General features: G+C 43.2%; 1 protein-coding gene across 3 annotated transcripts in view; it reads right to left on the bottom strand.

The window, feature by feature from the left end:
* Window positions 1-1,305: 1,305 nt before the first annotated feature.
* LRFN3 (leucine rich repeat and fibronectin type III domain containing 3) overlaps window positions 1,306-27,904 on the bottom strand; it is a 55,866-nt gene continuing 29,267 nt past the window's right edge. For 2 of the 3 annotated variants that reach the window (XM_087729775.1, XM_087729776.1), the window contains 2 exons: window positions 14,384-15,778; window positions 1,306-3,921 (listed from right to left, as the gene is read on the bottom strand). In XM_087729775.1, coding sequence (XP_087585901.1) covers window positions 3,411-3,921; window positions 14,384-15,778 — 1,906 coding nt within the window. In that variant the 3' untranslated portion in view covers window positions 1,306-3,410. The remainder of the gene's footprint in view (window positions 3,922-14,383; window positions 15,779-27,904) is intronic. The other variant, XM_087729777.1, reaches the window with a different exon arrangement.

Below are 27,904 nucleotides of genomic sequence, written 5' to 3'. Positions count from 1 at the left end.
TCCGCTGCCCTGACGGGCCCAGGGCCCGCGCTGGGGGCACCGGGCTCCTCACGGAGGAGATGGCGGAGCCCCGAAGCAAAGGAGAAGCCGTTGTCAGCTGCGAAGAGCGGCCTTCCTCCCTCACGAAACCAGCAGGACGCAGAGCCGCGGTCTCCTGCGGAAGAGCGAGGTTCCTCCAAACTTCGGCCACGTTCACCAGGAGAAGCCAACGCTCCAAAAGACGCCGGTGAGGCGGCAGGAACGAGGGGAGAAGGAGCATGGCCGTCGCTCTGCCCTCCCCTCTCAGCTACTGCTCCGCCGTCTCCCCCCTGCTCACGGACGGTTGTCCTTCGTAGCACTGGTTATGACATTCTTTCCCCCATTTTTTCCCTCCGTAATCTTTCTGAAGGAGAAATTGCTCCAGAAGCAGCTTCCCGCTGCTTTCCACATTTTTACGCTTCTATTACAGAGACATCAGGAGTTACAACTCATTCTCCAATAACCTCAACCTCTTAAAACAACCTGGAGAAACGTTATTTCCATTTTCTCCCATTTCCAAGGGAGAAATACTGAAATCCAGTATGTCCCTGCTATTGCATGCAGGCTCCAGGATGGCGATGCACCATTTTGAGCAGGGAAAAATGGCAGAAACATGTCCCCAGCTGGTGTTTTAGGGGCAAATTTGGAATTCTGCTGCTAACATCAGCCTTTTGGGGACTGGCAATCCAACGGATTTGCTCCTTGCGGAAGCATTTCTATTTTCTGAACTGCCTCCATCAGCTTGCTGTCCCCAGTGCAGCAAATATTAATTTAAGAAAAAAACCTAAAGCTGGAGCAATTCCAACGAAAAGCACCCAAATCCAGCCTTTCCCTTTCGAAATCGGTGTCTCCCTTCTTTCTCCTCATCGTTTCCCACTGTGGAGGTGCCGGATTTTTAACTCGGAAGATGTTTTAGCTCTTGCAAAACCATCGCAGCAGCCTCAGGAAGGCTGCCATATTAGTAATTAATGATGCCAGCACGGCTCATACTGGTTTGACGCTCATCCCCTAACGATAACGCTGGAGAACCTGAGAGCAAGACAGAACAGCAGTTAGAGAATGGACTACCGTGCCGTCTCTGCCTGTGGTCCAAGGGCCAACAAAAGAGGTAGGTTAGGCTGCTGCGATAGCCGTGTGAGGTACGTACACGCGATGAAGTGTCAAAATACAGCTACAGTCCCTGAACCCCACCTGGTGCTGCTCAGCAATGCAGCATTTTCATATTTAACAAGGAGGAACCAAATAAAAGGGCATGACAGAAATTGCTACTGGCAGAGAATGGCAGGATATTACCAATAAACAGATTTAATGTACAGGTGGGTTGAGCCGCTCATGATACTCATAGCAATCAGGCTGCAGTAATTAAGAAAACCATGTTCAAATTCCAGCATTGAATTTTGTGTCTGGCCAAAGCTGAACAAATTTTCTCTGTGGAAGAGGTGGGGGTTGCAAGAGCGTTTCAAATCAGTGACCATAGGCAGGTTCAGGTGGTTGTACCTTAGGAGTGCCAGTGATAGTCTGCGTCCCTGGAAGGCAGACAGAAGCCAGAAGAAAATCCAGGAAAGCACAGGCACCGTCACCATCATCTACGTAACAAGAAGCATCCATTTGCATGGTTGCACGTACAACTTTTTTTTTTTTTTTTTTTTAAGAAAAGTAACATGAGTGTAGCTGCGTAGTCTTACCTCACTGTCACAAGTATAGCCGATAACAGAATCCCTTCAAATGACTTTTTCCTCCATTTCTGTTTGAGAATCAAAACAGAACAGAGGCCTCAGCAAATCCGTGCATCACAGAAACACCAAAAAATGCCTCGGACTTCGGCAGTTAGTAAGACTAACTGTATTAAAATCGAGTACTTAATTGCTGTGTAGTTAAACCGCTTTTGGCTGTCCGCCAGGTAACTTTTCTTGGTGCATTCTTTCCTATCCAAACAGGAGAAATATTTTGAGTCTGTTAAAGGGACAGCCTTAGGAAAAACACTTTTCTTTCTGTTACTTGCTAAGTTGTGACACAGTCACCTTAAAAGACACAAGCCAGTCGCTCAGCTTGCGAGCCTCTCCTGTCAATTGCTTTCGCATTCCATTTCTTGAGGTTTAATAAAGAAAAGGTATTCATGTTTTCGCGGTTTGCTTTCAAAGCCAAGTATCAAAACAACACAAAAAATCACCAACCCCTGAGGATGGCAGAGGGAACGTGGTTTAGTTGAGGTCACCAGCTCCTCGTAGGCTTTGTAAAAGTTATTTCAAAACCTAAACTTTGGGCCCATCTCGATCTGACAGAGTCCCTTGAAACAAAAGGAACATTTCATTATTCAATAGGATGCGTTAAAATGATTTGACCAGACACATTCACATAATTCATCTGTCAGCCACTCACATTACACTTCATGCAGTATTACAGAAATAAGAGACTGATATAAAAGCCACGTGAAGATGCAGCGTCACAGTGAGATAGTGCAGTGTGCCTCAGGACACGGAAGCTTTAATCTGTGGGTCCTCAATCAACAAATTAATCAACAAAAAAGAAAAAAATAACCTTCAGCGGTACGCTTTCAGAGGGGGAGACTATGGCATGGTTTTCAGCATAGCAAAAACGTGCACAGTGAAACACATCTAATTTCAACCGGTTTGTGAAGTTTTACAATTTAGAAAGAACAAAACCAGGTCGTCTTCCTGCCCAGACAAAGGTAAATCTGACTACTGAGAACAAGAGGAGGGTTCTCGAAGGCACAGTCTCAACAGGTAACAGCTGTTACAAAGCAAACAGTACAAGTTCATATTTCTGTGCCACTGAATAATTGAGAGAATATGCTAAAGTACTTTCAATTTTATTTTTTTTTCTTGAAGAATACCTTTTTTTTTTTTTGTTTCCTGGGGGGAACCTCTACTAATTTTGCTTCTTTTGTGAGCAGCACGTATACAAGATACTATGGCAAAAAATAACTCGGTATTGAGAAGCTAGTAACTTTTTATAACAAATCATTCCTTGAAGAGATGAGTAGTTTAAGCTGCTAAGCGACTCTGCCGTGAGAGAGGAAGTCCGAGGATCCTGAGAGTAGTACAATTTTGCTCTTGGTTGGTAACCAAATGAAAAAATAGTGCATTTCACCAAAGACAAACCTAGTAGAATTTAGCTATGCTGCTGCCTTGATACCAGAGGTGTATGCTATAAAAGAACCAGTAAAAAAATCTTGTAAATCACACACTTATATTTAATATATTGAAACAAAATAGTTAAGAATGCAAGAACTGTATACAGATTAAAAAAATATTTTTTAAACCATCTGATCTTAAAAATAGACAATAGTAGTGAAGCTTAAAATACAACCACTCGCATTAAAATGTTTCAAGCAATACCACCTTGGTGTGTCCTGTTCCATCAAATGGCCATTAAGATAACGCATCAGTTGTTAAAAAGGTTGTGTTGGTTGGAGTCACTTTTTCACAATCCAAATCTACAACAGTTTTCCCTTTGATGGAAGAGCCCGAGCATTCCTGGTGCAAACTTTCCCGCCTCTCTGAAAGTTTAGAAGTGGATCGAGCCATCGAGCCACTTTGGCTTCCATTGGTTTGAGAGCAGACGTTATTAACTTTAGTGGTTTTATTTTTGTGGTGGTTGTTGTAGACTTTATATTTCATGAGGAGGATGAAGATGAAAACAAGAACTGAAGCCACAATGATACCCCCAATAATGATGATCATGGTTCCTCCAAGAAACTGCGCGTGAAGGGATCGGCACTGTTTGTATTCTTCCTGGGTTGTGAACTGCACGCATCCGATCACTCTGGTTGCGGTCAAAGATGTCAATCCATCATCATAAACAGCAAGAACACAGAGGTCGTACTCACGTCCTGCAACCAGATCAGTCAAGAAGAAGGATTTACTAGCAGCTGGAATCATCCTGGAAGAGAAAATGAGTACAGTAAACATCCAAGCTGGTTGAGCCTAAGGAGAGCGCTTTTGACTATCGGTGCTACTGTAAGGAAACTAACAGAGCGGAAGATGAACGCGGCAACCAGAACAAGCAGCAAAAAGCTAGCGTTCCCTAGGTTACTCGGTAGATATGGAAGACACAGATTTTAGCAATGAGGATATCTTTACCTCGGCCGTTTCAAGCAAACATGGACACGCTTACCAAAGACCAGAGAAGTCATCACGCTTGATCTATCGTTTTGATCTGCGTTCTCTTAAATTTCCACAGTTTCAGCATAAAAGGGTATTACATACCCTATGCAGAATGGAATACGGTCAGCCTTTTGAAAAACGTAAAGGAACTGAAGCGACATACTTGAGGACTTAAATGGCAGAAAAGGATAAAATTAAACACTTTCAATTTTACATCCACAGGAAGCACGTTTTGAAGATCAAGGGAAAAAGGCAAATTCAAACCTTTGGTCCACACATTAACCTTATTTCCATCTTCTAACAGCTCCATGATGCTCAGTGTCTTGTAATCGGGCAACGGGTGTATATTTTATATCTATATCTATATCTATATCTATATATATCTATATATATATCTATATATATATATATGTAATAATAAGGAGAGCGAAGCGTATGCACTTGCAACTAAGTGGTGTCTTCTGTAGCCCAATAACAGCACGTACTGACTTCCTTACCTTGATGCAACCCTACCATGGAGATTGTTCTGTCAATTCCAAATATTCCTTTACCACAAAGTAGCATTGGTACTCGATCGACAGATGAGAAGGAACCCAAAAGAAGAGCTATATGCTATGTTACAAATTCCCACAGACCCCACGCGCCACCCTTACGAATCACAATATCTCATTGCAGACCAGCTCGCCATATGTTTGGCTCAGATTCCTCACTGGAGTAAAGTAGCACTGTTGCAGAGGAGTCAGTGAAACAACATCCGTTTCTAGTGGGTGGGCACATGGCCGCCTCCTGCCCACAAAGGTGGTGGGGGTGGAGACGACTAACCACTTGCCATACAGTCTTTTCCAAGTAGTCATCCATGGGACTACGGACCATACAGTGCTTAGACTGGAAAGAAAGAAGAGCCAGACCTTCAAAAGAACATTCCCCAAACACAGGGCTGCTACCGCTTCATTTATAACAACTGAAGTTCTGTGACTGTGAAAAACCAAAACCACTCCCTTGTCGATGTACACGCACCGTCACAGATTCATCGAAACACTAAAGGAGGAGATCCCAGAGATCTCTAGCCCAGCTTCCCACGCAGAGCGGTACTATCACAAACCGTAGATCAGGTCAACCACACTCTAGCCAACACTTGAGAACCTTCCATGAGCTCTCCAGGCACCATTCCAGCATTAAAACTACCCTCCCAGTAGATATTTTCCCCCTAATGTCTGATTTGAATTTCCCAAACCCCAACTTGTAACCATTGCCCCGGTCTTAATTTATAACAGCAGCTTCACGACCTCGACCGAATCTGGCCACGTGCTGGGTTTTAAGGCTAACGAGATTTTACTGCAGGAAAAACAGGGTTTGAGAGGAAACTACACAATTTGTAAAATCGAAACACCCAAACAACTCCTAGCATGTCCGTAATGAGAAATTTAATCCAACGTTAATGTAGGAGGAAACGTGCAAAGCTAGCAACTGCTTCAGACCAGAACGAGCCCTCGAAATTCCTCACGGCCACCGTTGTTCATTCAGAACGCAGGCAGTGCAGAATGAGGTCTCCCAGCTGCAAGCATTAACAACAGGCTCATCCCTTCTCTGCCCTGCAAGCACTACTTTATGGAACAAGCGTTGTGTCGTGATTGTTGCTTTACAGTTATACATCTCCTATACTGGCTGACCACCGAATCCTCAAAGCCCGTCGTGCTCCTGGCTTTTTTATTTCTCCCACAAATTTAATTCGGCGACGTCGTTATATAACCTTGCACCGTGTCAAAGGAAACACCAAGGTTGTGTTGTCTCACTGGACCAGGACTCCAGAAAGCAATTCATCGATCCTTGGCTTTTCCAGGTACAACTTTTGGTAGCGTGCAGCCGGCGATTCCTCCACACTCTCCATGTGAACGTGGCCCTCGATGCTCAGCGGCAGGTGTGGCTGGTGCTCCGCAGAGCGCCACTCAGTTTGCTCTGTGGCTTGACATTCACCTTCCTAAAACATACACCGTTATCAATTATCAGACAAATATCTAATTAACTTCTCAGTCTTCTGCTCGGCCACGTTGTGACCAAACAGGACAAGAGAACACCGTGGCTCAGACTGGACTGCATTCCTTCCTCAGTTCAAACACCAAGTTATGCTGAAACTAAGCAGAAGATTCTTGCTTGTCATACAAAGGGATGCGACTGAGAAGATGGAGAATTTAGTTGCCTGCCTTCAACACTTTGAAATCAGTCCTGCCTCCCAGAAAAATACTGCTGGCAGCTACATCCAACCGTGGCGCAAAGTCTAAAATTGCTCGACATCAACAAAACCGTCACCGAACCACAGGGCACGATATGTAAAAAATTAAGGGATGTCATAGATAACCTCTGCAGAAGAATGCAGCATTTAGAAGACCGGCTAAGCAACAGGAACAGAAAGGAAGCGCCATACAGAAAGCATCTTTCTAGTCTTTAGGAGTCTGCCCAGCTGTGAGAGGGAGGTGTAATTGCGAAAATTATGCAAAGTACTGTTTTCTAGCTTAGTGTCCATATTATTTGCCTTATTCAGCAGCCTTTGATGCTCACTTTTCTTCTTTCAGACAACTTTCCTCATCGCGTTATTGTCAGGGTTATTCAACGAAGAGTTCGGTATTGAAATTTGACTAATTACCACGGAAAGCTGTGTACAGCACGTGCTGCCTTACAGCGTGCCCAGCTATTGCTGAAATACTTTTATAGTCACTGTCATGGAAAAGGAGGGGTTCTAAACGAAGGCCTTTCTGATCTCCTGTTCAAATCATCTGTACAAACGTTGAATAAGACCAAATACGTATTTGATTTCTATCAGCTTTTCTGGTAATACAAGGCTATTTTCAGCTCCATGAATAAGGAGAAGCGTGTAGTCTCGATAAGGTAGAAGATAAGGATTCTTCACTGGCTAAGCAGTTATTCACAGATATATCTCCCGGCAAAGGTAGCTATTTTGGCACATTTAGGAAGTTTCAAGGAAACCTCTACAAATGAGTAAGGACAGCTGACAACTGAGTAGGCAATCTGCCTGCAGCCATGTCAGGAGTTAACCTCCGCATGTTTTCTCGCTTACGCCTGCAGAACATTCTGCAGTAGAGTCTAGTCTTTCCTATACTGTATTTACTTTATTTCAGTAACGCTATAAATGTTCAAATAGCGGTTAAATTCGATCAGTTTGACAAATTAGCACAAGCTTGACTAGGCAGGCCTTTAGTGCCAGGCTGTGGCGAACGGCGAGGACTTGTAGGAAAGGCCAGAAAGAATGTGGGTAGATATTGGGAGCAAATGTATCTATCATCTGAAAACTTTATCATTCTACCAGAACCCACCGACGACAGTTTAGAAAATGGCGTCTTCAGAACAAACATCTCCATTAGCACTTAGTTTGACCTAATAACGTTTTAAGCAGCATTAACTTTATTGTAGGTTTGTTAGGAAACTTATTCAGGATGCCATATGATCCTTGACAACCCCAAGTGACTGGGATTTAGGGGCACTAAGCCCTAAGCAGGGTAAAGCTTATCAGCCTCTCAGTGGAATTAGTCCATCTCAAACTCAAGAGCTCGCAGTAATCAAAGTCATTTACTTAAATAATTAGCTTGCATGAAAGACATTTCATAATAGCGACACAGAAGCCAAACCCCCATGTCTGCCAGGAGATTCTCCAATCTCCAGGGACGCAAAAACTTTTTACTCGGCTAGTCTTTTGGGGCTTTTTGGTCTTTTTTTTAACTCTTCAAGAAATGTTATTATTTCACAATAACTACCCATCAGTCTTTTCTCAAAACCCCCCGTCATTTACATTAGAGTTTCACCGGGAGCTTAGCTTCCTACGACCTATAAAAGTGCCGAAACTGCAGTTTTTAGACACAATTCTGTCAAATCGGTTTTTTGTAGCTGAAACTATCCTGCCTTTTCTCTTATATCTCTAATGTCACCGAGTCCGCACGTGCTTGGTGTTGGCCCACAAGCACCGTGTTTCAAAGGGATCAATAGCAGAACGGTAACTGTCAGATTTAAACGAACAGTGCTAACGTAACTGGTTTATTAGCACTAACATCTATAAACCATAATCCGTGCCAGCGTTTCCGCTGCCATCTGCAGTCAGCCAGTAACAAGTAAAGCCCTTTGGTGAAAACTCAACTGTGAAATCTGCTCACAAAACTTCTGACAAAACATCGTTTGGTGAGATTGGAAATATTTCCTAGCAACGTTGTCAACAACAACAAATTCAACCGAGCAGCTCGAAATAGAGATGGAGTCTTTTGTTTGGACTCTAATTGATAATGATGCTGCCCGTAGGAAAATGTAATACTGTGGCCAGACTGCCTCAAATGAATCCCTTTTACTCTGGCCAACCCCTCTGTTCCCAATCTAACGCTGCCATTTTGAAGGTTTGAAAAAACAGTTTTTTTTTCCCTGCCATTTCAGCGGTTCAGTTGGGAGGGGAAGGGCGAGGGTGAAAGGAAGGGATGGGGAATTTGAGGTGTTGGAGGGACTGCGGTGGCAGGAGGTCTTTTTGAACTGATTCTGTCAACAAACTCCTGAGCACCCAGTTTACTCAGCTGATTAAAGGGATTAAAAAGCAATAGAGTCTGTTGTGTTTTTTTTTTTTTTCACGGAAACACCCACCGAGACCCAAATACGATCTATGACATCCGTGGAGGTAAAAACAACAATAACAAAGACCGTTCTAAGACAGCATAAAGTCCTAGACCGTTACTGAACACAGGCTGCTCGCTGCATTTTTTTCCAAAGAATTATTTTCACATGGTTGATGCTGGAGTCTGGAAATGAGATGACCACGTGCCGGAAGATACAGAGAGTTATGAAGCATTGACGACAGGTTTCTTATTTATAGAGCTTTCACACAAATCATGCCAAAATTTTTGATAGAAGCAATGACAGCAATCGATTCTTATTCATACTATTTAAAAAAACCCCGTGCTTCTGCATCAACGGTACAAAAGGAAACAGGGATGTTTTCCTCCTCCAAAAAAAGCACAGCATCTTAAATGTTTGGGAAACAAGACAGTGATATTTCATGTTTGAATGATCTCTCCATAATGCAACAACTACCATCCATCGTTTGCATCTGCAAGGTATTATTTTTATAAACTACGGTGGATCTCCAGCAGGAGTCGGTGCCAAAGGAAGAGGTTACACTGGGCAGCCTGATTAACAAAGATCGTGGGGGCGTGGGAAGGAGGGAGATGACAATGGAGAAGTGACCTCTGTGCTTTAAGGAATCCCAGCTTTGTAAGGGTAATCCTGATTAACTCAGGACACAGCTATGAGAACAGAAGGCTTTTCCCCATAAAGGGAAACCTGAAGAAGAGGTTTCCAAGGAGAAACTCCCTGAAGAAGCCTGGAAACTGCCATGACAACGGCTACGCTACAAGATAAGGAAAAAAGCTATCAAAATTAAAGCCAAAGAGTGACAATTCATGTGATCTGCTGTATTTACAGAAGTTCGATGGCTCCCGTACTCCTGGACTTCCATTGGCATATATCCTCTTTTTTTGAGGAATGACTGCTGGCTAGGTGAAGAAATGCAAACACGACCATTTGTCCGAGATTTCCTCCTGACAAACAGCCGCCGCTCGCGTGCAGACTTGCTGGATAACCACGGCAATCCCGATATACTCCAAAATCACTACAGTTACCGCACGCACACCCGGCAGCTCCACCGGTTGAGGGGCTTGTTGCACCACCTGCCGACCTGAGGCCATCCATACAGTGCACGTACGGTGTCCAGGGCACCCAGAAAGGAAACAGAAAGTCTTACGGCACGTGTCTGCCCGATGAGGAGCTATAAAACCTCTTTCAAACTTCACTGGTTGAAATCTAGCGTGGTCCTGAGGCTTTCCATTGCACTGCGCTGAACTAATTTAAGAATTTTTGAGCAGACGTAGCGTGGCTGATTCCAACTGCTTTTCACGCAACAGATGTAATCATTGCTATATTGATCTGGCAATATATCACCTTTTCCCTAAGAGTGACAGCTCTGTCCTTTAAACAACGGTACTTTGTACTCCATATTAAAAGCGGTCTGCCTCTCAATTTCTAAGTTTTTCTCTCAATAGAGAAAACAAGGACATATTATCAGCAGTTTTATGCAATATATAGTCTCTCAATTATCTATAGAGAAGCATCACTATTAAATACTCATCTTCTAATTTATAGCATGTAGTTGCAGCTAATTAAAGTTAGATGATCACTAGCTATGAAAGTTTAAATTCAATGCTTAGGAGACTGTTGCCTTTGATGTTATGAGATCCAGCTTCTAATTGACTAGGACATCAGTCAGATTGTTATGAAGCATTAGTAATCTGCTGCTTCTATCAGCTCTGGTACAAATTGAAGTTTATCCTTGCTCAGAAATACAGAAGCATGGTTTTTTAATTTGCTGGCCATTTGAGGAAGCACTGGCAGACAAAATAGGAGCCCCTGCAGTTCCCTTCAGGGGCTTTTGAGCATCACTTGCTGCCCCGCTTCTCTCTTGCACACCGAGGGAGGCTACAAGAGAAAGGTGGCCCAGGGTCCTGTGGAGATGAGCCTTTTATCCCATAACCCAACACGAGGAGTCATTTTTATAAAGATACATACGACCCAGATCAGCGTACAAAAAAAGGTGCAGTTTCATCTATATGTACACACAAACGTGTGCGCATCATAACAAAGCAGGAATAAAAATAAAATAGCGTGGCTTCTCTGCCAGATTAATTATTGCTTTCTAAAGCTTGTATAATATTCGTCGCTACTGTTTGAGTATCAGAAGGTCAGTTCTGCTGATAGCTCTTCCCCAAGACTTGCACTAGAAACCTGGGCAGGACACTTGAGCAACGACAGTTAAACTAAAATTATAGCACTGTGAAGTCCAAATTGCAGAGGAACTGTAATCAGCATCAAGACTGTAAGCTGTTTAAAGAATACAGATCCATTTATATTGCAGAGCAAGAAAAGCTGCGCAAAGTGGCTGTTACGAGTCTTGATTTCACTCTACACGTGGCTGTACAACAGCAGTTTCCGACCTTTCTTCTGAAAACAAACAAGGCTCTTTTACTTTCAATATTGATGCTTTCTGCAAATTGCTACCTGCACCTTAACTTACTGACTCTGGATTGTTGCTACTCATCTTGCCAGATGCTTCGCTCTGATGCAATTTTCTTTCTCCATAACCAATGTCTGCCTTCAATTTTGCTAAAGCCTGTTCCAGGAGATAGGTCAGTGCGATAGTTTCCATTTCACAGAAAAAGGGGAGTTAAGTGACTCACCTGAGACAACGCAGTAACTGGCGGAGCCAGAAGCACAATTCCTGTTTTCCTTTCCGTATTCAGCCCTGGGAAAAACGCTGTCTGGCTATGTGTTGTGAAACTCCCAAACCGGGGACAACAAGGAGCAATTATGGTGCGCTTACGTGCAAGTGTACACAGGCGGTGTAACCATGTGCAAGGCGCGTATGTTATTCTCACATACATGAACGGATAATTTGATTGCAGTCCAAAGGGAAAATGAGGAAGAATATCATCTCCCTCCCTTTGCTTTCATAGGCTCCTAGCACGGGCACAGATGAGCGCACACTTACCCACAATTACCTATCCAGAGGGAGAAGGAAGTGGAAAGGTGAAGAGAAATAAAGGAGTCACAGGAGCAACTTAAATTCTCAAGATAAAGCCAAGTTGCCATAGCAACTGCTCTTCCCGTGGTACCACTCAACTTGACGGAAGCGACAGGTTTCTGATGCATCCTGCACCGCTTAATACTTTTTCCAGGCAGCAAGGTATCACCTGCCAGAAATAAATTATGCCGCGTGCTCTAGGTAGAAGGAAGCTTTTCACCTGCTGTAAAATTCCTTTGGCAGGACTGAAGCACTGCCGCTGCTGGGTACACATCTATTTATATCTTCATATATCAACAGACCGACGCCGTGAAACAGATGTTTATATACCTCACCAGAAACACGGAGTCTGAGAGGGGTCTTGACCATGCAAAGGGCCAGCAAACAAATCCGGGGACTCCTCTTTCTCCAGCGCACATTAATGCACTCAACTTAAAACACTCTGACATTTATAGCATAACTTGAAGTAGCAGTTGTTCAGATAACTGCGAATGCGGAATTGCTGCCCAATTACCATTCCTCTCACTTTAGCACAAAACTTCCTTTAAGGATCTATATTTGATGATTACTCACTGTGGGAACTGAACGAGAACACACGAATTTTCATCTTGGAGAGGCCCATTATACTACAGTCTATTACATTGTATTATTTGAAATCGCTGCTCTGTGATTTGCAGCATCAAGTATTTTATGGTTTTGTTACCAACCTGCGCCTCTCGGTTAACAGGAATCTGGGCCAAGAAAGAGGCATGGAAACGGTATTCTTCCCCGTTTCTTCTTTACGAACAAGGCCATCAGCAGCAGCAGTCTTCAACCCTACAGATTTATTAAGGAGCTCCCACGTGAGTCACTCATTTATTTTTAGAGACTTTGGAAAGTTTAAAACTCATCGAGAAGGAATTGCTGCAATTGCAAGAAGGCTGCCAACTCGGCTGACCAGCTGTTATGGCAAAGGATGAAAAATCCCATTAAACAACTCTCTTATACTGCTGGCCGTGCCTGCAATGCTCTACCTGCTTCTCACTTTCCTTGCTTCGCTGTGCTTTCTAGTGGGAGAATTGAATAAAATCCCTTTAGAAACCCCAGTCACAGCCACGGAGACATCTCTGCTTCACATTTCCCTTCGTTCCGCAACTTTGCAGTTCTTTCAAACAGCAATGTCACAAACGTTCTCACAGCTGACAATTAAATGAGGCTTCATCTTCCAGACGGCTCCTCACCATCCCTGTCAAATCCCGACAAGGCATCCTTCCACAGAGACCCTTGCTTACCCTCACCGAGTCCTCCTGCTTCCTTTCTAGCTCACAGCCGTGACAACGGGAGGACGGATGGCATCCTTCCTCAAAGAGACTCTGGGGACGGGCATTTTAACACGAGACTTCTGAAAATCCCAAGTGACTGCAAAGCGAACCGTCTGTTTCAAGGACTTCACGCCATTTTCATACACAGTTCTGTTTTTCAACAAGAATTTGCTTGTAATGGTGGGTATTTGAAATAGGAATCCCAGCGGAACAACTATCCTACATTCCTTTCCTTAGGGGGCTGCTTACTAAAGCAGTATATTTGAACCCAAACTTTTCGGGTATAATTCTGAAGCTATTAGATGTCATTCTCCTTTCGCTTACTCCGCTCCCAACTTTAGTGGCATTACATTAGAAAAAAAAATGATTATCACTCAGGTTAGAGAAGTTATCATCCTTTACGAAGCACACAACTATGAAATATTAAATCTGAATCAAAAAGCTCCCACTTTAAAGTCATTCTGCCCCTCCCTGTCCCTTCCACCCCCGGTTAATCACAAATGCATGCCTATAAACGGAAAAGCATAAAGCCTATAAACAGAAAGGCAGATAATCAGAAACTCAACCATCCCTGCGTGGGGGAGCGGCTATAAACTTCATCTGCATGCTGTCCACTGAGACTTAATATCAAATAGTTATTCCCCAGTAAATTTTACCAAATAATCTCCAGCGGACAAATCAGTGCCTTCAAATGTGAAAGCCACATAAAATATATAACCTAAAACCTTCTGTGCGGTGTCCAGTTCATACCAGTGAATTTTATCCCCATGACACCACAAAAGTGGAGAAAAAGAAGCAGGCAGTGACTGATGCGGGCTGAAGGTTTGGCGTAACACGGTCAGGCCATATCCATATAGGCAGAATGTTGCTTTGGGCATCTTGCAACTTGGGGCATCTTGATTTTTTTTTTTTCTCTTCCCCATATTTTTAAGTAAAATAATGACACTTAATCAGCATAAAAGGTAACTAAAATCTCCATCTCAATTTCCTTAAATGTTAACAACTAAGATATTGCTCATCAGCTTCACTTAGTCCATTAAACTGGACTATGAAACTTAATTATGTCTGTAAAGAGTTTAGAGATCCTCAAGAGGCAGCACAGAAACAGATGTATTATTAGTTTTAAGAGTGTAACTCCTCAACAATGGGAGTTTAACGAGCAAAGTCTAAGGCAGCCATTGGCTCCTCATCCCCTCATTTACAGTTACTGCTTGCAAGATAGCTCTCCTTACATGGAATATGTCAAACTATGCTATCCTTTTTTCTTTCTTCCACTACGTACTTAGGTATGAGCATGGGTATGCGAGCAGGGTTACCTGTACACTAGTATGTCGTCAGCAGAACTGTTATACTGAATCTGGTACATTCGAATCCCAGGGAGGTGATGCTGAGAAGGCCACTGGATAAGAGCAGAGGACGACGTCAGCTCAGCAACCACCACCACCTTCTCTTGCTGAGCCTTCGTTTCGTTCGGAAAGCTTGACTTGGCAGATATGAGAATGTCTGAGGGGCCAGGCTCCGCCTCTTTATCGCAGTTGGTGCTGTTAGCGAGGTTAGGGTACGGGGTAACGAGGAGTTCGACCGGAGCCGTCGACTCTCCCGCAGCATTTGATGCTATGCAGGTAAATGTGCCCTTGTCAGTCAAAGAAGTAACCAAAATATCCAGAGTACCATTCTCGTAAGAAATCGTCCTAGACGTGTTAGAGACCAGCTTCCCATCGGGTGAGATCCAGCGAACGTAGGGATCTGGATCGCCGACAGCTTTACACTTCAAAGAGATGCTTTGGCCTTCTGTCGCTGTTAGTTTTGGGGTTCGGTGTGTTATCATCGGGGGTTCACAGACAAATTCCTCCTCTTTAATAGACCAAAAGTATTTGCCCATCAGTTCTGGCGGAGAGGCGCAGGTTTCTAGATCATCTTCTCTGGTGAGACGTCTCAGCCACACGAGTTCGCAGTTGCAGTGCAAAGGATTCCCTCCGAAGCTAAGCACCAGGGACGACAGTGGAGATCCTTTAGACTTGGCGTACACGGGTATTCTGGAAAACAAAGGATCAGGAGGGATCTTTTTCAATTTGTTGGAGGTCATGTCTAGACGGGCAAGTTTGTGAAGGTTTGAGAAGATGCCTTCTGGCACAAACTCAATGAGATTGTGATCCAAACTGACCGTATTGACATTCGAAAGTTTGGCAATTGTTTCCCAAGGAACGTTAACGAGATTGTTGTAGGACAGATCCAGGTCTTCAATTGTCTCAATAAAGTCGTCCAGTGACCCAGGAGAGATATAGTTTAATTGATTGTTACTGAGTATTAAATGCCGAAGGTTAATTAAACCTTTGAAATGATCTTCGTTGATGTAAGTCAGTCTATTACTATCCAAGTGTAAGGCGTGAAGGCCTTTAAGATCAAAAAATGCGTAAGGCATGATTTGACTTATTGTATTCCTCGATAGCGTCAAATGAATTAGATTAGTCATGTTTGCAAAATCTTTTCTCCTAAGCGTGGTGATAAAGTTATCCATTAACCTTAGTTCTGCTGTTCTCCTGTCAATACTGGGGGGCACAAAGAGAAGCCCCGTCTTCGTACAGAGAATTGTGAAGGATGGAGACAGGTTTTGACACATGCATCTTTTGGGACACATCATGGCCTTCACGGCTGTGCTAATAACCAGTAGATAGACAACCAGCCTTTCCATCGTAAGAAAAATAACAGACCTAAAGGGAAAAGAAAAAAAAAAAAAAAAAAGAAATCCATGTAAATATATTTTATTTGGGCATTAGAAATCGGTTTACATTGAAGTTTTCATTACAAGTCCACCTGTGCAAACTGGAAACACCTTCCGAGACGATAATAAAATTACTTGCTAATATTAACTTGGATGTTTTTAGAGCTAAGAGCTTCTTGTTCTGTGCTAGTTTGGCTCCAGTCTCCTCCTGACAGAGACACTTAAGATTGACTGTGAGGCAACAGTCCATCACTGCTGCTGCTCTGGGATGCGCTAATGGGGTTATCTACCTCCTAGCAGCTCTTCACAACCAACAGTGTTGGCACTTGGACTTCAGCAGGTGGAACAAAGCAAGATGTGAAGCTGATACTTGGTGAGAGGAGTGTGAGGGGGAAAAAGAAAATAAATATACAAGATTTTTTAGGTTTAAAGTACCATTCACCTAGCTTTTTCTACGCACATCCAACTGTTGGCTGGGGCTGGAACCTCATTTCAACCTGCATATCACTTCATTACTTTGTGATTATGCTCCCCTCACTTTTTTGCCGTTATAGATGTCCAACAACTTTTTGTCTTACCCCTCAAACTCATCTACGCCCCTCCTCAGTCTTACCTGTACCGAGCAGCGAGCTCTTTGCAGAAATACGTGTTTTAAGGACAAGGGTTTTTTTTGCCCCAGGAGGTGGCAGGGGTCTAAAACTTCCACAGCAAATAAGGAGAAATACCTTCAAAGGCATTTCTGAAAAGGAAGGCTGTGTTCAATCAGAGAAGCAGGTATATATTTTTTTTCTGTGCAGCACAGGTAGCAGCTTTAGAAAAATAAATTTCATAATTGCACATGGGTTTGGTCAACGAAATTATCTCTGTGAAATCTTGCGTATGCCAAGTTATTTCCCATTGTATCTGAAGTGCTCGCCTGCTACACCGGGGGTAGATTTTCATTTCTACTTTACCTCCAGCTGGCTGGAAAATTGCTAAGCATTAAGCACGGTGATTCAAGCAACCATGAAGGCTAAAACTCCCAATCTGCAACGCAAAGGACTCAAACTATGTGTTTTGTGCGAGTGTCCTGGTACAACCCAATTCCAACCTCCAGCTGGCGAATCCTACTCCAAAAGAGGGTCGTGGCCTTTTTGCAAATGAGCACACGTAGTTTTACTTCGCATGTAAGCTCTAGCACACTAGAGATCACAGCTGATTAAAGTTAGTTCCGTGTGACTATTCCTTCATACAGTGGGTAAACATAATAAAAATGTGTAAAAATAATCAACTGCTGCCTTTGAGAACAAGCAATGCAACACAAGACATGGGCAAAGTTGGGGACAACAGTATAATCTGCCGAGTCAGCTATCTGTAAAAGAGACTACCAAAGCCTTTGATTACATGGGCACAATTTGCCGTTAAAGTCAGCAGATTCTTACAGCATGTTTATTTGTGGGTTTGGGGTTTTTTTTGTTTCATTTTGTTTTGTTTTACTTTAACGATTTCCCTGAGTTACAGCTCCTTTACAGGGCAACAGATCTTTAAGATACAGAATTACCATATCACAGTTGCAGAGTCTGGAAATTAGTCTGGTTACATGACATTTAAAGCTCCACAGAGAGGAAAAAAGTTCTTAAAATCAACCCATCGCTTATGCGGCGTTATTACTTCAATTCGGAGAGCATGAAACTCAGGCTGAACCATGTGCTTACCTTTTAACCAATGCTACTCATTCACTTATTAGAGGTTAATCTTTAGGTGTGTGCAATTCTGATCAAGTTTCTGCAAAATATTTTATAAAAAATAATTTAAAAAAAAAGAGACAAACCCATCAACCAATCCCTCTCCAAAACCTCTGAGTGGTTAGAGCACATAGAGTAGGAGAGGCTGAGAGGACAGGGCTTAATCAGCCTGGAGAAGAGAAGGCTTCAGGGACACCCTGTAGTAGGAACCTTCTCGTACCTCCAAGAAGTTTATCAGGGAGACGGAGCCAGGCTCTTCACAGCGGATCGTGATGGGAGATCAAAAGATAAGGGACAGAAATTGATACCGTTGAGGTTCAAGCTGGATACAAGGAAAAACCCTTTTCACCGTGAAGCAGGTTGTCCAGAAAGGCAACCTCCATTCTGGGATGAGGTGACTGGACAAAGCCCTGATCCCAGAGCTGACCCTGCTTTCAGCAGCAGATGGGACTACAGAGCCTCTGAGGCTTCTTCCCACCCACGTTATCCTATGAACTGTGAATAACTCCACATTTTTCACATCTCGGCTGTAGCTCTACAAACCGTAGCCTCTGCCTGTCTGGTTTTTAGTGCTGGTTTCAAATTCCAATTCTGAACATCACTTTGTATGTTTGAGAGTGTCAGTTTTATGTAGAAAATGATAAGTTTTCCGTTAAGAACAACTGAGTTATAGGAAAACAAATCCTAAAACAGAGTTCGCACAAAGCTAGTTCGCTTTACAACTTTTTCTCATAAGCATCCTCTTAGTAACGTCTTGCTTCCTGATCATTTTTCCTCAACAGCTTTTATGATACTTAATATAGTGCCTGACACGCTTTATCTTTCAAATATTTGCTTTTTTAAGAAACCCATTCCTACTGTCACTCCATCCTGCGCTTCTTGCCTCTAATGGCTCCATCTTTTCACTCCTGCTAGGTACAAATGATTAACGGATGCACAATTACCCCAAAACAGGCTGCTGTGCAATATTGTAATTCCCTCGCTTTGTCATTAGCAAATATTAATGCAATTTTAATGGATTAACTGCCATCTGGGCTGTAAGAAACCAGTACAAAACCACCTCACTTAAACCATTATTCTGTTAAAAAATAATTAAATGTTACTATTGTGAAACCATGGCACTAAAATTAATGATTTTAGAGCCAACAATGAACGCGGTGCAATTACTCTTACAAACTATGTAACAGTCGCAAGGAAATTGTGCCTCGTAAAGAAAAGCTGCACATAAGTGAATTACCACTATTGCTCTGGATTCTTGTTAAAATCAGGTTTGGCACTATCACCTAAAAACTGCATCAGGAACATACCTGACTGCGTGATAACGCAGTAGTATTTTTAAAGATAGTTTAATCCACACCACCTCAACAGAAGGCAGTAAAAGAAATAAATTTCATGCTTATAAGACTAGCCACAGATCTAGGACACGGGGAAAAAAACTTCTCTGAACTCTTGCTTATTGACTCATTTCCCATCTGCATGGTTGCGGCTTAAAGTTTGTGCAAAAAAAATTGGTTGAGGCAGTCATTTAATTCCAAAATAATAAAGACTTTTGGAATAGAATAGTTCCAGTTGGATGGGACCTACAACAGGGGGGTCATCACGTTCAAGATTCGTGCAGAGAGACAGGGTTTTTCGCCGTTTTCCTACAGCGAAACATGAGTCAGTTACCATGGGCTGTCGTTCGTAGTCTAAATAATATTTAAAGGAAGGGATATTTAATTCCAACAAGTCACAGCCTATTAACTTTGTTCCATTGGAAAGAGTTCAGGTTGCCTTTGCTATAAATATAACAGATTTTCAAGAGCTTTAAATTAGTACGATAGTATAGAGATTTCTTACAGCCTGGAAACACGTACACGCTTCGGTGTGAATAACGATGCGTAAAGATACTATTTTACCAGCTTTAAGGAAGAAATTCAATCCTCCAAAAAATGGTTCTTTGCTAGGGAACCGCACCCTTCTCCAATACAACGCACGTTTATTTCAGCGTAACCTCCTCTTGCACCCAGCTATTCATTTTACTGGCATTATTAGCAAAATATATTCAAGTACATGGTTTCCCTTCTATACTTGTTTACGCTGCATCTATTTGGCATTCATCCAGACCTTTCAGTGGTGTTTAGGGGATGTAGCTACGCGTTGGGGTTTGGTTCATTCTCCACTGACTTGGGTTCCTGACTTGCATAGAAGAACACGATCTCCAGCCATTCTACACCCAGACCTACGCCACGTCTAATACTGTCATCACCACCGTCTTTGCCTGTTCAAAGACATGTGTCTCTGTTACTTTTGCGCACGCGTTAAAGGCTTGCTAAATCTGTTAGTCTCTTATCTACACCATTTATTTTTCCAGCGCTGGCCTCCCACAGTACGCCGAATACAAAAGCTGCAGCAGCATCAGCTTCTGATCGTGCTTGGGTCTTTCTGAAAGAGACCTTGTCTCCCTACAGCACGGAAATATTGATATATAGAGGGTGGCAAACAGATATTAGGTACTAGAAACAGCTATTTCGTACCCTATTTCTTCCACCCTCATCACACAGAAACACAGCCTGAGATGTATCAGCCACCCAAGCATTGCTTTTCAAACAACCAAAATGAAATCTGGTACACAAGATGTTCCTGCAGAGGCTATCCGCTGCCGAGTCCGGCCGAGATGAATCTACATATGTGCTCCTACATATTCCAAACGCAGATTTTTTTCGCTGTCGTACTGCCGTGACAACCTGTTCGCTGCACAAGACAGGTGCTCGCCATCTGCATCCATAGAAGAAGAAGAGAAAAAAAAGCTTTTTCTTGAGGCAGCCTTTATTAATAGCCTTTTCTGATCCAGAATTAACCACCACATTGGAAAAATTTAATTTACCAACAATAATGTGCTTAATTTAGTGTCGCTTGCCCCACCTGTAAATGAGCAAGAAGCACTTCCAGTGAGCGTTTAAGGAACATCTTGCTCATTTTCCTTCTATTTTTTTATTCTCTTCCAAGGCCACTGGGAGTACATCTCTAGGTACACTTGGGCACAGAGCAGATTAGCTGCAAATCTGGGAGCCAGCATTTCTCTGAACCCAAACCACCATAATTAATATTAATACTGGGATTTGTGGTAGGTTTTTTTTGATCTAGTTCATCGCGTAATAGGAAAACCAAACCATTTAATATTAAAAATAACAAAATATAGACTATTTATTCTTTTTCCTAGCATTATTTTTCAGACATGTCAACTATGCGAGTAAACTCATTTGCCCTTTCCTTTATCACCGGAGCGTGGCACAAATAATATCCACCTGTGCATGGTTATTGCCTGCCACTCCTCAAGTGGGTGGCACTGGGGAATTGTATTTATAACGTACAAAAATCACATTTCCAATGCGTGCTATAGAGGTGCCGAATAAGAAAACCAGAAATAAAAGCACGGCAATAATTTTCATTTCCATCCTCATTTTTGCCTCACCTAATTCAGTCATCAAAGTGTATCAGCAAACCTGAAAATAATTTGTTTGTTTGTTTGGGGGTTTTTGTTGTTGGTGGTGGTGGTTTTGTTCCCCCAACCTCCCCTAAAAAATATATATATATATACTGGTTTCGGTCCCATTTCCTAAACTTTAGTGCATACCATATACCGAAGAAGGTATAGAAGGAATTACCACCCAAAGGTTAAACGCTTTATGGATTTATCACGTGAATATCTGCACTCCTTCCCTCTTTCCTTTCTCTGAGGGCCAAAGAGCTCATGACAAGCCGTGCAGATCCTCTTTCCCCCCACAGAAAATCCTGAACTGGAGCCATTTAATCTATGGTTGAGGTAGCCAGGACACCAATGTAAATTATGAAACAGAAATAGCTCCTGTGGGTTTTGATGAATGGTCCAAGGTCTCCTGAAGATGTACTTGATGAAAAGCAGAGAGTGAATTATATATTGATGTTTTCTTTAAGGACAGAGCAGCTTCTGGTGCGGGGAGCCTGGAGGTAATGCTACTTCAGAGTACTGATAAACAAGCTATTCTTAGTCATGATGTATATCTTTCACAGAGGCTACTCGAATGCGGCCAATATTAACAATTACGAGCATTCAGTCTTTATTGAAAGATCTATTATGAATTGCAACACGTCCCACCACCAAGTCCTAGCACATTATACCCAGTGAAGCGTTCCATTACGTGTAAAATCATATCGGTTTTATCTCGCTGCCTTCACCGTCTGCTGCTTGTACTGGGGAATTTGGTGCACAAACAGTTCCGCCGTCAGCTGATCTGAACCTCACGCTGCAGGTGATGCTCTGCTAGCAAGAGCAGAGCCTCCCTGGGCACCTCTGAAAATCTGCGAGAATCACAGAGAATTTTCCTATAATTCCCACTTGTGCAAGGGCTGTTTGAGGTTATTTGACTCTTAACATCCCCTATTTGACAACGAAACGCTTGGAAACGTATAAACCACATCGTTTTGATGGGGCAGTGAATTTAAGATGAAGACGCTTTTTTTTTTTTTGGATGTTGATTCTTTGATTTCTTAAGATGCACAGACAAGCACAGTTAAGACCAGGACAGCACTGTTCAAAAATGTTCCTTTGAGGGAAAACCACAGCGATCGTAGTAGAGAAGTGCTGTATAGTTTAGATCGCACCTTCTTACTCAGGAAAGGCAAATTAGATCCCTGATGGAACAGGTCCTTGGCCCCATCGGGATCTGGTGGGTTAACGCCAGCAAAATCCCTGAAAGACTGAAGCTCCATATAAGAAAACAGCTCCTCGGCAGAACTTTCTACCAGGAGATGGAAAAGTTGAGGCCTTTTATCAAAGCAAAAATACTGCTCTTTAAGCGTCTGGAAATTTAGGAAGAGAGGCATGATGGAAGCAAAGGACTCTTCTGTGTAAAACACCATGCAGCAACCACCGAAGAAAATTGCAGCGCTGGCTTTAAGACTCTCAACTCCTCAAAGAGGTTGTTGGAGTTTTTATTTTAGGATAGTCTTGAAGCAATTTGGCAACGTATTTTACAAGACTATAAAAAACACAAGTGGATCTTTATGACACCGAATAGGGGAACTTGTGCTGCTTAAACCAGAATAGTCTTATTAGAAGGGCCTGGGTAGACCTTTTGTGGATAGTTTCTAGACGTACTTTAACCTCCGTAACATAAAATGCCCTAAAATATCCCTCTCCGGGTAAAGAGGATGGGAAGATGAGTCAAGGGTCTTAAGTCTCCATCGTGTATGACTTCATTCTGATATGGACAGTTAATATTTGCAGTACAGTTAATTTTCCCTCAGTTGTTTAACATCAAGTATTTGGGTACACAGTGAACCATCCCTGCACGCCCTGCAGTCTTGCCTAATCTGGTCGCTCAAGCACGGTCCTAATTTCTAAGGTTAATTTAGTTTGCGATCGTCACAGCAAACTGTGATGCCTTCTAAAACAGTTTTCTAAACAATCTGGCAACCTGTAGCCTGCGACTTCACATCTCGCCTAAGCCTTTCATTGTTTGGCCCGGTATAAAACATGAGAGGTCCCATCACGACCTTTCCTCCTTCTAAACCCAATTCCAGCATCCTGCCATACGTGGAAAATGAGAAGCCGATTTGAGAAGGTATTTAGCTGCAGAAGATGCCCTGGGAGATGGCGGGTAACGTTGTTAACGGAATTCAGGATTCCTCCCTGCGGACCACGCTCAGCGGATGCTGTCGCAGCCCGCGCTGTACCACCAGTCACTTTCAGCTGTTGAGCTGACCCGCCTCTGCCAGCTTCTTAGCATCCCGTAGCCTATTTTCAGTCCTTCAATTCCACGGGTTTCATGTCTCACTGCCTCCCAGTCTCCAAGTAGAAAAGCTCATGCAAATAAATATCAGCCTCAGGGATGCATATTCCAAGGGGAAGCTTCTGGGATCACAAAAATTAGGAAACAGCAGCACTTTGCCACTGTGCCTGTCTGCCCTCGGGTCTACATTGATTTAAATCACGAAGGGTGGAAGTCTGTGAACTGGATGCCCTGGCTTCGGCTGGGGATTTCATAAAGGCTTTGCAAAATGGATACGGAGAGATATGCACCGTATAGAACAACATTCATCCAAAGCAGGTATCACGTTCCCTGCTGCTCGCTCCCTCGCTATAGGACAACTTGCTACGGCCAGCCATTAACAGTTCTTCTGCTGGAGAGAAAAAAGAAAAAGAAAAAAAAGGTATGCAGACTTGCATGCCTATGCAAACCCCCGAAATGAAGCTTTGTTAATGCACTTGCTGTTAACACAGAGGGAGAAGGGGCTGCCCGAAGCTCCACGAGACTCTGCGTAGAAGCCAGCGATCTAAGGCACCGGTGCTAAAAATAGCAAAAAAGGGGCCAATTACGAATGGCATGCTGCCGAAGCGCCGCAGTGCCGGGAGCTGCGGCATCCCGATAAGCGTACCTGCGAGAGACGGCGCATCTCCCTGCGGGCTTCAGAGCCAGATTACTGCTGCTTTGCATAAAATGACGAGCGACGGGGTTTTCTGACTTCCACTGAAGCGACGCTTGCGCAGCAGCTGGATGAAATACAACCAGCGCAACTTTGTGGCAGCCCGCAGACAAAGAACTTTGCAACAAAACTCAACGCTGCATTTGCATTTCCTACTTATGCCAGTGTCACGTGGAGGCGATAGCCACTTTTTTCCATCACAAGGCAGCTTTCAGGAGGGGTGTGCAACAATTGCAAGGGATTATAACGGCCTGATGACCACCTCAGCCGAACCTGAACGAAATGGCCCTGAGATCACTTCCATTACCTTCCACGTGTAGGTTTATGGACCATACAGAATGCAAATTGTGCTGCGCTCATGATCTGACACAGGGGGATGCCCACAGACCTCCAAATTAGTGCATTTCTCAGGGAAAGCGCTCACACAAGTATCAGCAAGGACAATTCACTGGGCACTTACCATATTAGCTATTGCAGTCTTTCCAAAAAGAATTAACAACCTTATTTACGATTTTTCCCTTTATGAGATTATCTGCTCTATTCCAAATGGTGATTACAGAACACAAGCCAGTTCTGGCATTTCTGTCGATTAATTCACTGCAACTAGCTGTTTATTTTGACAGGCTGTAGAAATGGGCTGACAGTTCTCATTAGGTTCAACAAGGGGATGAAGTGCAAAGTCCTGCACCGGGGGAAGAACAACCCCGTGCACCAGCCTACGCCAAACAAACCTAGGGAGAAGTTTGTACAAAGATTTAAAACCAAGTACTCTACAGCTCGCTGCGAAAGCTTATCTGATGCCAGTCTTGGTTGCAAGAAGAAATTGGCCCAGCACTTAAGTTTTGTGGCACCTCTTGGGTGATCTCGCCTTATCCGTCATGACTGCTGGAGCAGCATTTTGCTTTTGGGGTTGCTACACACTCATAATTACAGTATTGCCACTAAAAAGCTACACGCTCTTCTGAAATATTCTGTACGAGGAAATATGTTGAGACAGCTCTGTTATGCTGCTAAAAAGGCTCACAGATTCTCTTAAAGCGGTGTTAATGAAAGAGTGGAAACAAGCAGTGGCAGGAGGTCAAGAGAATGTCAGATGTGAGGAAGGGGACGAAAAAAACCCCAGCCCGTTAGAAATTTATTACTCAGTCTTTGAATATGAGATGATTCTTCCAACCACAAGAACTCACCCACTTTCTCTGCAAAACAAATGGAAAAATGCGTTTACTCTTCACTGAACCACGCTCAAAGGACGGACTTATTAATTGTGGGATTTTGATAGCGCTTAGGCCTTCTGCGAGCTATTCAATAGGACCAATTTCATCGCTCTAAGTCCTCTATCAATTATTCCCTTCCAGTCATGATTCATGAGCTCTCGCATGTTTGACGTGTTTGTAAACCTTGGAGCGAGGAGTTTGCTGTTGGCAACGGGCAGCAGAAAGGGACAACGCAGCCCTTTCCCAATACCTCAAGGAGCAGAATCCCAGTTGCTACTTGCTGGGGATCCACCTGCAAAGGCAACCTCTCAATTGTACGGCTGCTACGCTGGCTGTGAAAATCCTTCCCAAACATTTGCCTTCCAGCTTTAAACTCGGAAGTACACAGAAAACTGCAGAGTTTTCTTTGCGGAGAAGAATCCAGAATTTCGCACAGTTATCTACTAACTTTATGAATTATTAAAATCTCCTGCATAGGAAAGAGCTTTGGCATCGCAATTGGAAGTGGCAGTGCTGTGCCTGTGCGCTGGGTCTCTGTTACAAGGCTGTAAAATGAAATCTCAGGTATGCAGCTACGGTTGTACAACAATGCGCGCACGGTCCCCGGTAGGAAACTGCTCCAGGATAAAGCAGAAATACCAGCAGTTGGGCTTTACTTGCTTACTACTCGTATAAACATTCATATTGCAGATAATGTCATGCCGTCGAAATGCAAACTAAACAAAACCCACCAAAACCCACCACACACACTACAGCGATTTCTCTCCACGTAATACTGCTTTCTGAAACCACTTCGGCAGGTTTTCCCATTCTTGCGATCATTACGGACCATTAATTCACACTAACCAGACCACAGTCCTTATGTGACTTATTTGGAAGTTATTCAGCTGCGACGTTAAGTGAACTGCATGGAACGATCTGTAGAAGATGGACACCCTACACCGCACTATGACGGACTGAGCAGAGAACACAAAAAATGTTGACTTTACTTGCAGGCTCCTTCAGTGGCATTAAAAATCCTGAAGAATCATAGAATCATTTAGATTGGAAATGATGTTTAAGATCATCGAGTCCAACCGTAAACCTAACGCCGCCAAGTCCACCGCTAAACCATCTCCCTAAGCGCCAGTCATGTTTTGGATCACAGACACTACAAACTGCTGTTGCTGCTGTAAAGAGAAGAACATCTACTTCCCCCAGTGCCATCCGCTGCCTCGACTTAGAAAACATTTCTCAGCAATTCCCAGCGTCCTCTTAAAATGTCAGCACGATGTCCATCCCACCTGAATTACGACCTCAAACCAAACAGCGCTGTCTGCAGGCCAAGCCTGCCCGGGAACCCACCGAGATGAACATAAGGACCAGCTGTAGGAGATGCTGCGGATGACTCAGGTTGGAGCGCTCTTCGCTTTGAGTCACTGTTGAATCAACGTCGGATTGTGATACTAGGTGTCACGGTGCTGCCTTCTCAAAAAGAAATCATTATGCATCAGCTCTTCTCTCTCACATTACTAAACGAGGGAAAAGTGGGATTTTTATGAAGCGAAACACCAAGTAATGAAGTGTCCACCTACTACTATTAGGCATTTGCTACAAGAAGATGTTCAACACTAAGTGTTACCAACTCTACTGTTTCCACCCTTTAACCAGCCCAAAATGTTTTACAATTGATGACAGCTAATGACACTTCTAACAAGGCTGGCAGACAATAATTTCATTACAAATCCCATGCCACCACCGTTCCCACCATTCAAAGTCTAACAAGCATAAAATTGCATGCTCAGTATGTATGCAGGCAGGTATGTCATTACTCTGACAAAGAAATGATAGTATTTGTAGACAGTGCGTTAACAAAAGAATAATATTCAGATGAAAATCACCTTTGGTTCAATATGAAGGAAGTGGGTTGCATAGAAAAATATGTCTCTTTCTACAGAAATATTTAATTCTTTCCAAACTTCCCTTCTTCCCAGAAGACTGAAGATTAGTCACCGAGCAATGGATTTCAGTGCAACCGTTGGAAAGCTAATAGCTCTCCTCCTTTCCAACTCTGTATCAGGGAGCTGAAATCAGCACAAATCAAGATTTTATTTATTTATTTACTTATTTTTTCCTGTTTGCAGTTCCTTTCATCTTTACACAGTGCAAAATAAATCAAGTTACCCCTCTGTGGGTGCCCAAAATTTAGTCCCCGAGAACAAGGAGCCTGCTTGAAACAGTTTTAGCAAGACTTTACACAAATGTCTTTGCTTAAAAAGGAAAGAAAGCACTCTTTACATTGAAACTGCAGTCCTGCTCGCTTGCGTTTGAGGAATTAATGGGAACATTCAGATTGGTTTAGTATCGATGCGTTTGAACAACTCATTCGGTGCTGGCACTGACAGAGGTATACTTGAGAAAAATCAGTCTACGGGAATGGAAGGACTCTTCTGTAATCCAATAAAGCGTGCTTTATCAGCTGATCTCTGCAATGCATCACTGAAAGCCATTTTGTTAGCCACTGGGGAGTCTCTCTTGCTGAAAACTGGCAGGGATACTTTCTTTCTCTTCCTCTCAGTTGCTGTTTCATCTCTCCAGAGCATGCAACTGTCTTTATCTCCGAGAGCTCTGAGCATTTCTAAGGCAGCAGCACCTAGAGAGAACAACTATTCTGGGCTGCAAAGGGTATCAAGGTAAAAGCGAAGCGTGTTCCTCTGAACATCATACGCACACCTCGCTTTGCAACAGGGC

Source organism: Nipponia nippon, unplaced genomic scaffold (assembly GCF_047370975.1).
Source record: "Nipponia nippon isolate SJK-2023a ecotype South Korea unplaced genomic scaffold, ASM4737097v1 scaffold_46, whole genome shotgun sequence".
NCBI lineage: Eukaryota > Metazoa > Chordata > Aves > Pelecaniformes > Threskiornithidae > Nipponia > Nipponia nippon.
Note: the sequence above shows the minus strand (reverse complement) of the source record. Positions and strands in the feature narration are given on the sequence as shown.